The sequence below is a fragment of the Calidris pugnax genome, unplaced genomic scaffold, assembly GCF_001431845.1.
Source record: "Calidris pugnax isolate Ruff unplaced genomic scaffold, ASM143184v1 scaffold28, whole genome shotgun sequence".
NCBI classification, from domain to species: Eukaryota; Metazoa; Chordata; class Aves; order Charadriiformes; family Scolopacidae; genus Calidris; species Calidris pugnax.
This window is the reverse complement of record NW_015090842.1, coordinates 9486666-9500288: the sequence shown is the minus strand read 5'-3', so window position 1 is coordinate 9500288 and position 13623 is coordinate 9486666. Positions and strand designations below refer to the sequence as shown.

The following is a 13623-nucleotide window of genomic DNA, read 5'->3' as shown; positions in this document are numbered from 1 at the left end:
TTTTTTCCTCCCAGCAATGCACTTAACATCAGGCAATAGACATTTTGCAGATTTCCCAGTAGACAATTGCACCACAAAGTCATCACTAGTTCTGTGCTTGCCTGGGCATCAGCACATTGACGTTAGAGACAATGGAGCAGTTAACATTGCTGTGGCCCAAGGAGGAATCCTCGATTTTGGCTGGCTGGGCAACATTTCAGAAAATCACACTGCACCTGGGTCCCTGGAAATGCTCCTCCTCAGTCCCAGACTAACCATGAGCTGCTGTTCTCAGTCGGAGGTAACACTGGATGCTTTTGTTTTAGATACTGTCAAACATCAGGAGAGCACAAATCCCTTTGCACAGCAGCTCACGGAGCAACACATCATTTCTCAATGCCTGAGCACCGGGTGTAGGGGCTGTCAGACTCCTACGCGAACACTTGCTATTCCTACTGAAGTGTCAAGGGGATTGATTACCCTGACAAGTAAGGGGCCCTCCTACATATGTCAAGGTGGCTACACATCAAACCACTTCACTGGAAGGCTCTGCAAGCCAGTCATTCATGCCACTGGACAGGCGCAGCCACGTGAGCGCTCCTCAGACACTGCAAGGGCAAAAATCTGGATGTCTTCAAGGTCCCACGTGAACCTTGCCTGATCTCCCTGGTGGCAATAAAGCCTTTAAGGGGCCAGCAAGTGTCAACGTTATCTGAACCAACGCCAAATTAAAGAAAAACAACTGCAGTCTGAACTTTGACTCAGTCAAATACTTCCGTGCTGCACAGAGGCGTACGTCACGCTAAGGATTCAGGAACAAACACCTCTCCTTGCCGAGGGACTTCCCTGTGCCACCATCATCACCCAACACGTTTGTGTCTCAGCACAGGCAGAAAATTTGATACCGGAAGACATTGAGGAAGCCAAGTCCATGATATCTGATGGTCACGTCTGCGGAAACCCCCTAAGCAGTTCCTTACGTTGCATACGCCACTGACGCAAGGAGCAAGAGACTCCACCCTGTTCTCCACCCTTCTTTTAATTTCAGATTTTCATAAATCATTTCAAGGGTGATTGTAAATAAAACAAAGTACATGAGTAAACATTAAGGGAGATGAAGCTGAAGGAAGAGGAAGAGAGCTATAATCAGTTTAAGTAAGAAAATATTTATAGAACCTGCTCTCTACACTAAAAAAAAAAAAGCAGGATAGTCTAAGATAGCTGTTGTGCATTTGGGGAATATCCTATTAAGAATAATAATTAAAAAAAATAAATACAATTCGTTAAATTTAAAAGTTTCAAGTCTCAGGTCTCATTCACAGTAAGAAATACTGTTTATGATTTCCCACCCCAATTCCTTCCAACTGAGGCTGACAATCCCAATCATATTTCAGAAATGTAGCATCTGATACAGCATGAAGCAATCTTCCAGCTTGAAGGAAAAAGCTTCTATTTACATGAGGATTATTTTTTCCCAGCTGACCATTTCCTCAGCCCAATGGAAGTACTGGCCACCAGCATGTCTCACCGTGACAGGTCCAACGTCACCCCTCGAGCGTGCCATCTCACTGGGATTTCTGGGTTGCATCTGAAAACACCTATTTGTGAGTTGCCAAAACCTGACACCACTACACAAGCAACGCAGGAACCTGGTCACCAAACACATCTGCAAGGGCTGCAGCAGTTTGGTGGACGTCAACGTGATGTCACATCAATATTTCTTACCAGAAAGCAGTATTTCTAGCCTTATTTTTGATTTTTAAATTTCATCAAATGTCTTTTAACAACTGGGGAAGTGAGGCAAATAAGGGATTGTAAGAAAAAATTATGTTTTGGCAAGGCACGAGCTCGATAAGAAATAATGAGTATTTGCCATTTTTGTTTTCCACAGAGTAACCTCTATGAAATAGTCAGTTAAAACAGCCCAAGTAGTTTTATTCTGTGCTCTTTTAAAAACATTAGCAAGTTTTCCTTTTTTGGTTTCTACCAAGCTCCCCATACTTAAGGCAAAGCAATTTTTGCATAATGGGTCTATGTAAATTCAGCATCTGGCCACCAAGGAACAGAAAGGTGACACTGAGGACGCCTGGGGCAGAGTTTATCATGTAGACAGCAGCCAAACAAGAAAAATGACAGCATCTTTGGTTTTCTTCCACCATTACAGCATGCCATTTACCTTTCATGAAGAATCGGCAGGTGGGACGTGGCCTCACTTTTCTGTCACTGGGGTCTTTAACTTCTCCTTCTTCCAAGTCATCATCCTGGAACAGACAGACAAGCTGACATTTCACGTGGTGCATTTTCTGCAGCGACTTGACATTTCACAATATGGTCAAATATCAGTCACTGAAAACACACCCTGGAGCAAAACACAAGAGAAAAGCAATATAAAGTTACAATAAATACCCCTGAGCATCTTTGCAACGCACTGCTACAAACAGAAAGATGCATCAACTTCAGGGTTTCAAAGGTGACTGCAAAACCCTTCAGATGTTACAGACATCTTAGTGCCACACCACAGACCAAGGTTTTGAGCTGCACCTTTTAACCAATATATGCTTAAAGGCTCAAAACCAACAGTACAGTGGATTAAGCTCTTACACCTCAGCTGAAGGAGGCTGGCTGTGTGCTTTTAGCTGAGGTGCAAGGCAGTTGGAGGCAGCTTCACAATCTTTTGAGGCAAATGAGCTAAATGGCATTGCCCTTCCTACCCAAAGCCAACAGCACACACACCGACACAGCTCTGCTGGTGGGGGTAATACCACTGCCCTTCAGAGCCTCTAAACTGGCTGTCCCCTGCTCAGCACATCATCATCTGTCATCTCTATTTAGCTCAAGCTAATTCCTTCTCTTCCTTGATTTAAAACACAGCGGTATTCCCACATAACCCAATACAGACATCACACACCTACACATCACATTCTGAAGGATGACTGCTATTAAAATAAGTAATCCTAAAATGCTTCCCCGCAACGCTGAGTGACAATCTCACACACGGGCTTTTGAGGAAAAAAGTCATACACATTTCTTCCAGTCCTCTCTGGCAACAACTTGACACCTTCCCTTCTACTTCTCAGCTCCACACTGGAGTTGTTGAAGTAACAAAACTCTACATTATCCCCAGGTACAGCTGCCCCAGGAAGAAATTTTGGGAGATGGAGGTCGCTTCAAAGATTAAGAACCACCAGGGATGAGCGTGAAATAACAGTCATGGAACACCTCCAGAAGAAAATTGTTGAAACTCTGAAGCACCACCAGCCTTTGCCTTTGTTCTCCAGGAAAGACACCTTCCCTGGCTTCATTAGGCAGCATCTGAAAAGTCAAAAGGAGCTAAAAAGAGATGGCGATGCAGAAGGCAGAGGCATACATGATCAGAGAGTTTTTAGAGGTATCTAGCAAGAAAAATCAGTTATTTATCCTAAAAGGCATCCTGGCCTTCCCTCGGTCTGCCTCCATTTCACCACCACAGACGTTTTCAGCACATGAAACACATCTGAAGAGGGAGCATCTGGTGGAGGCCTTCCCTTTGCGTGGCAATCGCAGCAACCCTGTGGCAGCGACAGCAGTTGTCTACATGGAAAAGATTATGAAAGTTATGTACTTTGATCAATTTAGCAGCTGGAAAGGAGGAAAAACCACTGCTCGGGTGTAGATAAACAAAGGATGTACAGCGAGATGGGTTAACAGCCTCTTCTGCTGCATTCCTCTGAGGGCAATACAAGGAGAGCTCTCCTGAACAAGAGCAGATTTTAAAGTCTCTACATATATTCAAAATCAAAATTTGCATTAATATTCCCTCCCCTCCAAGACAGAACTCTGAAAGCAGAATAAAATGCGGAGATTTAAGTTTCCTCCAAAGCTGGGTCTGGCATTCAACAACGCGTGAATGGTACAACCAGCTCAACTCTGCTTCTTTCAAAAGAACCGTGTGAAGTCTTTGCAAATGCTGTACTTGAACAAAAGGGAAAGTATTTATTTCTGTGAGGTCTCCTTGGAATCAGGCAGCTGGGAACCCTGTTATGAGTTAATGTATGAAAACCAGAGTACAGATTCATCTTGTGCTTTGTAAGGAGAGCGCTCCCAAGAATGCTTTAGACTCTAAAGGAAAGCATTCATATTTTAATCAAGAAGTAGGCACAGAGTCAGGACTCCAGGAATTTTTTTCCCCTGCCTGGACTCTCCCACAACACGCTGAAATTCCTTCTAACTGAATCAGAAACACACAAAAGTTTTGGAAAATATGTAAGTATTTAACAAAATCACCTGCCAGAATGGGCACAATGAAGAAAAATTACATCACCTTTTTTAAAGCAACTGAACTTGTCAAAGCACCATTAGAGTGAAAAATAAACAATGTATGACACTTCAATAAAAAGGGAGCAGGGTCTCTCCACCGTGAGGCCCCGCGAGCTTCCTGAGCACACGGCCAGGTCAGCTACACAGCGATGGGGGCTGGAAGGCAAGTCTGAACCTTCCCCTCCTGAATGAGAAGCCCCACCAGGGCCCCATCCACAGCCCACTGTCTCCTCACCTCTCACCAGGATATTCTCACAACACTGCCCCAACCTGGTCTAGTGGGGCAGAAGCACTTTTGGCACAGACAACAAAGAGCAGAGTCAGTCAGATGCTCTGCACCAGCCATTTCTCTACAGGATGCTTTTCACTAATACCGTTTGGATTCAAGTAAGGTGTCCAGCAAACCAGGAACCCACAGAAGGCTTTCTACTCTACTGCTAGAATCGCCTTGTTCTGTTTTCTTCTTCTGCCTGTAAGAAGGAAACTGTATTAAGCTGTCTTAAATACAACTGTTGTATTGCAGTGCCTCCTACCCGAAGACAAGCATGGATAAATAGTGCTATTTGTTCTAATCACTAACGCAATTAAACCCAGTTTTTGATTTTTCTAAATAGCTGCGTTTGTTCTCAGCTGTGAAGCAGTCACTACTGGGACAGCACAGCCACGAACACACACATCACCCAAACCATGCGCAAGGTCTGCCTGGTCAGCCACCTTCTAGGAAGCTCAGCACCCTCTGTTCCTCGTCCACACACCCAGATGCTGGTGGAGCCCAAAAAACAGCTCAGGGCCATGGGCTTCCTGCACACACCTGATGCCTCCAGCACACACAGCAGCCACTCTACGGCACCAGCCCCTCAACCTAAACTGATGAGACAGCTTATGAGCGCCTAATCCATGGCTAAGTAATTTGCTGTCAGCATCATTCAAAAGTCCTCTGAGAGCTGAGGCTGAATAGTTTCTTAAAGCACTGGAGCCCTTCCACATTCAATGGGAACAAAGCTTATTTCTGACGACTCTGATAATACTTGGCACAAAGCTTTTCTGTAGTACGTGGCACTACACGTCCCAGTCACTGAGTTTAAGACTTAGTACACAGTATGGTCTTACCTCCAGAGAAAAAGTGTGTTATTTGCACACTGGGGACACAGCTAACACAGATATTCATGTCAAAGATGAAAGAAGTCACAGCAGTCTAAGAGCCAAACAGGTCTGACACAGGAGGACAGGTCCCTCCCTGCAGGACTCTGCCCATCTCAGGCCAGCTCCTACTTACATCAATTTCTCCATCGTCAATTTCTCCATCATCTTCTTCTTTCTTCTTCTCTTTGAGGGGATCCTGGCCATCCTTTTCATCATCGCTTTTACTGCTGGATTTTTTCTCATCTTCATGGGCATCGTCTCCTTTCTCCTCTTCTTCATCATCCTCACCAGCAGCTTTCTCACCATCCTCCTCTGCAGTAGCAGCACTTGGTTCCTCAGGAACTTCCTCATCATAGTCCAACTCGTGCTCATCTAGCTCACGGGTGACAGAGGATGCTTCATCACCAAGGTCATTTGTCCGGTCTTCTTCCTCTCCTTTGCGAGGTGGGGGGCTCTTCAGCTCCCCACTCTGCTCGTTGTTGTCAGACTCCTGAGACTTGGTTTCACTTAAGCGGTCCTCGTCATCAGAGTGATTCCCCTCTTCACCATGGCTCAGTCCCCTGGCTGCATCCTCCTCCTCCTCTCCCAGGACACTGCTTTGCCCACCCTCTCCATCAAGTTCCCGGTCTGAACCACTCTCCTTCAGAACTTCGTCATCAGAAAGTTGCTGGTCCTCTTCATCAGGAGAGCAGGGGTTTCGCTCAGGGCTGTCGGAAACGTCCATCAGTACCCAATAGTCTGCAGAGAGTGAAAAACAACACTTGTTACAGGGAAACAAGTTGGGAAATCAAGAAAAGCTCACCTTGCAGACTTTGTATTCTCATACTTTACCTCCTAAAGAAGAAAAGATTGCTTGAATTCACAAACATGGTTTATCATAGTACCCTCAAGAATGAAATACAGAGTTTACACTGGATAAAGAACTGATTCCAATATTGTCCCAGACTAGATAAATGTGCTACCCTTCATGTACAATGATGGAGCTCAAGGCTGGAGCTTCATCTACAAGCTCCAACAGCTGAGACCACACAAGCTCTCCCACCAAATCACTGTTAGAAATCCTGAGGCAGCCTCCTCACCTCAAGCACAATCAGTAGTGGAATTTCTTCTGTGACCAAGTGAGTGAGCTTCAGAACACAGAGACAGGTTTTCAGGTGCATTTTGTAACTATAAGCACACATTAGTGCAGATTGCACAGACTCTTGAAGATGCACAGCACCACAACTTAGAGTGATGCTAGAAAAACAGCCTATATATTTACAGCACTTGTTCCACTGCATCCAGAATAGATATGAAAGCAAAGACAGTATGCATTCATGAAAACTCTTGGATTTTTCATCAGGTTTAATTCAGACAGTGCATGTATTGCCATCTAATCTCCACCAGCTTTATACAGTAAAGATTTAAAATTCCTTCAAAGCAGCAGATTAACTCCATAACTGCATCGTGCACTTTTGCTAGAACCTCAGTATGAAGATGTGCTTGGTATGAATAAGTTAAAAATTAGATGCCTGCTTAGAATAAGCATAATAAACGCAACAGAAAGGGACAAGATGTAAAGCATGAAAAAAACCCAACCCATACATCTATTTATTTTACTCCTGAAAACAGAAAAAACCCCATGAATTATAGCAGAACTGTCTAACCCAAGGAACCGGTTGAGCTGTCTCTTATTAGGAAGATCACTGGTTCACATCTAGACAAAAGCTCTTGATGATCAAAAACTCCTACCCTTTGGCTGTGGTCTCTTGCTGTAGCACGTCCGTAGCCCTATAAACAACAATGGCAACTCCTTCCTTGCTCCCTTCAGCAATGAACGGTGTTCAGCTCCTTTGGAAAAGCCAAAGCTGAGACAGGTGTATTGGGTAAAGTTTTCCAGTACCGAAGCAGCCAACACTCAGAGAGATAAAAGCATCCACCACAATTTTCTGGTTGTACCAGAGAAACAGTTCAACAGAGGCATCAGCTTGGCTCAAGGTGGCACCTCTCCAAGGGACTAAATTCACTGCCTCAGTATATGCCACCTCCTCCTCCAAATCCAAAGGTCTGTACAGCAACAAGCTTGGGCAGCCATCAGACAGGAATGAAAAGCTATAGACAAACCCAAGGCTTACATAAGGATATTTGGGGCTAAAGAAAAGCCACAGGGCTACAAATCACCAGATTTCTTCACTGTAATATGTGCCATGTTTTACTTCAGCTGCTCCTAGCTACAACCTCCCTGCAAGCACACTTATAAAAACATGGCATAAATGACCAAACTTTTACCTGTTATTTTTAAGACCCCTGGAGCAGAAACGCAAAAAATACAAGACTCTGGTAGGTCCTTTAAACACATCCAGCAATCCTTCGTGACATAAAAGTCATTAACAGCAGGCAGCTCTGCGCAACTTCACCTTTTTGTGACCCACCCTGTCACTTTTCTCCACTCTGCTCCTCTGACTGGTTCTGCATGGTAAAGATTGTTATTTACCATCAAAGAGCAAGAACCAACAGGCAGAAGGCACCACAAACCACAGCATCCAAACAGACTGCCACACATTGTAAACCAAAACAAATCCCAAGCCTTCACAGCATCCAAAACCCAAAACATTTTGGTAGCGACAGATTTGGGGATCTCAGTGCTGAAATACAGCAGGAGAGCAAGCACAGGGAACATGTGGCATCTCTTCTGTGTGTTCAGAGCCCACGTCTGGAAATCAGGAAGGCTTTATAGCTCTGTTACCCGTGCTACTCATTTGCTTCTTCATAAACTTGCCAGGACCAGGGCTGTTGTATTTATGTCTTGTACACTGCCAGATGCACTGTCATCACTGAGATAACATCTCTTGCCTTCCCTGTGAAGTGAAGACGTTATCAGCTGGTATTTGCAGCAAACTCTCAAGATGAAAGTCACACTCGAGAAAATGCTGCTCGTTATGCTACGGGAGGTTTGCAGAGAAGGAGCTAAGAAGATTTCTCAAAAATAAAAAAGAAAAAGCGCTCCCAGAAGCAGTCCAAGTCTATGTGTTGGTACCAAACAACTTTGCTCTGCTTCCAAGTCTTCAAATCCCTGCACAAATATTAGCCAACTGATAAATGCAAGGATGATCTAAACATTCAACGTGGCCCTGAGCAGCAGCAGAGTCACATTTTGAGCTTCCTACAAACAACTCATTTCTTTGCCCATTTGAAGAAGTTTGCTGCTGCTCACAACCAAAGTTGTGATGTTACTGAAGAATTAAAAGCCAAATTAAAAGAGCGATTGCCTTCTGGTGAAGGAGGCTCTGGGCAGTTAAATAGGATGTAATCTGAAACAAATTGTATTCTTACTGAGTATATAAAGGTTGACGCTGAATTCATAAATGCTTGCACAAATTGTTACTGGCTTTTAGAGCAAGTTTATGGCCGCAATTTTAATTGCCCAAGTGCCTGAGAAGTTACACTTTGCGTGCATGCAGAACAACTTAGTGTATTGCATCTGAAAGGTCAGCCTTAAGAGGCCAGGAGAAATATAAAAGCTGTCAAGTGCAGATGTATTCAGGAAATTTGTTTTCTGATTTCTTGCAAATAAATGCCTTTCCTTTGGTGTTGCTCAAGTGAACTAGATGCCTTTCTGCATTTGAAATCGAGACCTTTAGAGGGACGAGGGAAAACAAATACAAACGCATTCCCACGACCAGCTAAGGCGATACGTATAAAATATTCACCTCCATTGGCAGCTATTAAAGTTAGTATAAAAATCTAGTGCATCTGTCAGTTACAATAATTTCCTATTAATTTCCATCAGCAGAAATGATAAGAAACACAATAAAAGCCAGCCCAACTGAAAAGAGTTCACAAAATCCTAAGAAAAATGACTACATGGAAATATTTCAAATTGAGCAACACTGACATAAGAGGTAGAGCAGAAATCCAAAGGTTTCATCCTTCATCATAAGCTTGGAATTTTTGTGCCTTAAAACCAAGCCAGTTTCTTACTGTCTTCAAAACCAGTTATAAAAGCAAAAAATTAACTTCTAACCTACAGATAACATTGTTTGACTTGTAGCTGAGGATGATGGGGCAAGAACCAGGTATATAATACTACTTCTCATTTAGCAGTGCTTTATCTTCAAGGATAGCTTTAAAATTACAGGCAGTTTAGGCAAAACCAACTTGGTCACAGCTGCACAGCACCTTCTATTACTAGACCAACTTCATTTTCTCAAAGTGTGTCATATTTTCATTTTCTGCCTGTCTGAAGCAGACTAGTTCAGAACAGGTCACTAAGCGTTTCAGACGAGGCTTACGACACACTCATTTTGACAGGCTAAACAAGTTGGTACAGCCTTTCCATCAAGTGGCTTTGGAGCAAATGCCATAGTAGGGTGCACTTGCAGCCAGAAATGTGCCTTTCCCCATCTCTGGAAACACTTGTGCACGCCTCATCGAGTTGAATGCTCCTTAAAAGCATTCACACATTCTCAGGAAAGAAATTGAGGATTTGGCAGCTTATCTTTCCAGCCATCCCACCTGCAGGAAGCACATGCCATCCTCCCAGGGGTGAGCCAGATGGCACCTGCTGTACCCACAGAAGACTTTCCCTCCAGCTGCCCCTTTTGGGTCCTCATGCCCCCAGCCAGTCCCCGTTGGCTTGGAATGTCCCTGCCAGTGCTGTGAGCCAGCAGTATTAAAAACAATCTACCAAAAATATAAAGTGAAGAAATCTCCTAAATAAGAGGTCTGGGGCTTTATCATCCTGTTTTCAGTAGCAGCACCTTTCCATCATGCCCAGCAGCCCAAGCGGAACCCCATCACACTCAGCTACAGCCAAAAACACCTGGCAGTTCTTTCAAACCTAGGTTTGGCCCTTTGGTCACTGCCTATCTAGAAATGATGGAACACACTCTGAAGAGACACACCAAGCACCATCTAGGAGCAGGACGAGAAAGGCTAGAACAGCCTGGCATCCTAGGGGACATCTGGCTGCAACAACCTGCAGCTTTTGTTGGCACAGACCTGCCTTCTTTCCCTGCAGCCCCTCACCTCACTCCCTGTACACACAGGGGTTGGTGAGGAGGCACAGACAGTGCACTCCTCCAGCACCCAGCTCTGACTTGCCTCCAAGACGGCCCATTTACACACAGAATCAGGTCTGGTGGAAAAGAGAAGCTTTTCATTACACAATAAATCTGCAACAAGAGGTAGTGCTGAAGTTTCGCAGACTGAGCTCTGGAATTTTTCAAATTAGGGAATGAAGCATTAACTAATCCTTAACTTTGTCAGTGTTTCACGGCTTGCATACGATAGAACAGAGATGCTCTTTCAAGCTAAGCATTCGTGTGGCTGTCCTCACCTGCAGGGACTTGGATGCAATAATGAAGGGGCCCGTCTTGTTCTCTGTTCCCATTTAAGCCTCAAAGCCTTACTGGAAAACATTTAAAATTACACAGGTTCCCCCCCACCCTCACACACAGGTAAAAAAGCACTGTAAATTGAGGTGTTAGGGAAATTTAAATTAATCTGCAGCCACATTATATTTTTTCCAAAACTTCTCAGTAACTAAGACTTTTTTTAAAACTTAAAATACAGCATTGAGGCTAAGAAGTCTTGACACAGCACTAAAGGCAGTAAGAGAAAAGCCCTTTGCTATTTAGCTGTTTTTTAAAATTTAACTTCAATATTGGCAGATTACATTTACCAGGATACATTTAAAATAATTATTTTTAACCTTACACTTTCGTTAGGTGATTTGCCCAAGGCAAGAAGCAGACAAGTCAGAGCGGCTGAATGCTTAGCAGCAATGTCTGTTTCCAAGATCAAGACCAACTTGTACTCTTTGTTAAATGAACAGCATCAAAAGGTACAAAATTAGATGCCTGAAATGCCAACCAGGTTTTAGTCTGTGGTCACACACGCACCTCGGACACTACTTTAAGGCACTGCAGCGTTTCACTGAATCACATTCTGGATCCGTGGCTCTCAGTGGTGCCTATTGCTGGCAGAAGCCTCAAATTCTGTTTCTTACTGCTCTACGCTGTGCTGTTTTCAATTAGAACTCATGCACAGTTTGAGCAGCATCCTCAGTTAAGCCTAAGGTAAGCTTTGTGTACAACTAACTTGCTGCTGTAGGCAGTGTCTCGGGAGCAGATGAACTAGAACTAGTATGGAAAGGAGAGCAGCTTACTCTAACCCACAGCAGCACCTATAGGATAAAGCTGTGAGTTAAACCAGGATTTTAAACAGCCACCAAGTCTAAAACACTCCTGGCAAGCATTATTTCCATTCATTAAATTCTTCCCTTGCAGGGTAAGCCTTTATACAGTGCCACAAAAAGCTTTTCCAAGTGAAAAAGGAAAATACCTTGGATAAAGTATGGGAACCAATGGCTCAGACAATTCCAGCACCTCCAGTAGCAGGAAGGCACTGAGTAACCTATAGAAAACAGGAGCTTCAATCTTTAAATCCTATAAATTCTCAGTCATATGGCAAGAACCAAGTTCATACCCAACTTCTGTACCCCCCCAACAGAGACCTCGCCGCCCCTGGCGTGTTCATGAGACAAACACTGTGGGCCAAAGGCCAAGAGTGAAGTGAGGAACTTCTTTTTTTGGAGGCAGAAATCTCCGTGATAGCAGAAAGTGTTTTTTCTCCTTTCTAATAGCCAAGCAATTTGATGCACGATCAAAGCATTTCTATTAATAAGATACATGAAAACGAGGGATTAATGCAGAACAGAAAAGTCCTGGAACACGGTCTAAGTCAAGCCATGAGGATGGGTGAAGAATGATGAGCGAGTTGAGGAGAATGAATGGGAAGTTGTGTTGATAGGCCAGGTGAGAAAAGAAACAAACTGCAAAAAAGATTTTTGGAACAAAGAACTGGAAAACAGAAGCAAAATGGAAGCAATGGGCAGGAACTGTAATGGGGAAAAAATATGGAAGAGTAGCAACGACATGAAAAGGAAATAAAACGCCTCGTGACCCAGGAAAGGAACATCATGTAAAACTGAAAAAGCAAAGCCCCCAGTCCTTTACTTGGAATGAAACAAGGGTCAATTAACTAAATACACACTTATCTGCCATCCCCAGAGAAGCACTGACTTTGAAGATGCACAGCAAACTTCAATGACGTAGCAGCTGTCAGGGAAGCTTTTAATGCAGAAAACTGAGATACCTTTCGATCTTAATTTAAGAGAACTGTTTGGTGACAGCCATCTTCAGCCAGCTGATTTTTAAAGAAGAGCTCAGAGAGCCCCAATTCAGAATGTTACCCACTGCTTTCTCTCAGGCAGACTCTGGGACCAACACTTGAAGAGAATGGCACTGTAAGAAGCTGGAGTTTGTTTTCATAGTGTAACCGATTTTCCTATTGTTGGAGCACACACGGCTCTTCCTGCAGCTCTCTGCTGGGAAATGCTAATTTTGAACTATCGGCGCCCTGGTCTCACAACAGAAAACAAGTACAATTCCACCTCTATTCTGTAGGATTCGTGGATAATCAGACTCAGGAGGCTAATTTTACTGAGAACATTGGATCAGCAGTGCTGCAAAGAGTTGTCTTGACTAGACGCTGACCCTTTTCTTTAATCTAGACAAACCTTAGGAAAATCAGGAGAAAGAATTCACACCTTGGAGGTGCTGCTCTCGCTACAGCCATAGCAACTGTTAACAGTTGTTTTCAGAAGAGCTGAGCTAGCGATGGCAGTACAAGAAAATATTGTTAGTGTGGATGCTGAAAGGACAACTCTGAGAAGAGACAATGCTGCTGAAACGACCCATGGAGGGAATTTAAACCACCTGCAGCAGCTACGTGTTAGAGAGCTTGCAAAGACAACGGCAGCTCTGAGCAGAGAGAAGGGCCTCACAGCTGGTGCTGCACTGGGTGGACAACACAAAGCAGAGCTCCACGGGTGATGCATCCACCCGTTGCAGAACAAATCCCCCACAGGTGACGTACCCATCCACCCACCACAGGACAGAACGGACCCCCACGTGCAGCTGGTGCTGCTGCAGGTTCCTGGCCCTTCTCCTCACCCTGGCCCCCAGGTCCCCCCACAACACCTCCCTTACCTCACAGGGCCTCCTGCCAGGCTGAGGTCCTTCCGCTGTGCCCCCCAGGCCAAGGCTGCTGGAGCTCTCCCGGTTCCAACCTGCCTGGGGAGGGAGGACAGTCAGAGCTGCCTGCACCCCTGGGGGTCTGACCACCCCCCTCCAGAAGGGTGAACAGCCCCCCGCCACAGCA

General features: G+C 44.5%; 1 protein-coding gene across 9 annotated transcripts in view; it reads right to left on the bottom strand.

Annotated features, from left to right (window-relative positions):
• ZC3H18 (zinc finger CCCH-type containing 18) overlaps positions 1 to 13540 on the bottom strand; it is a 49959-nt gene extending 36419 nt beyond the window's left edge. For 8 of the 9 annotated variants that reach the window (XM_014942535.1, XM_014942537.1, XM_014942539.1 and 5 more), the window contains exons 1-3: positions 13452 to 13540; positions 5552 to 6156; positions 2156 to 2240 (exon numbers count right to left, since the gene is read on the bottom strand). In XM_014942535.1, the coding sequence (XP_014798021.1) occupies positions 2156 to 2240; positions 5552 to 6142 (676 nt within the window). In that variant the 5' untranslated portion in view covers positions 6143 to 6156; positions 13452 to 13540. Of the gene's footprint in view, positions 1 to 2155; positions 2241 to 5551; positions 6157 to 7149; positions 7247 to 13451 lie in introns of those variants that run through there. The other variant, XM_014942536.1, reaches the window with a different exon arrangement.
• Between the last annotated feature and the right edge of the window lie 83 nt (positions 13541 to 13623).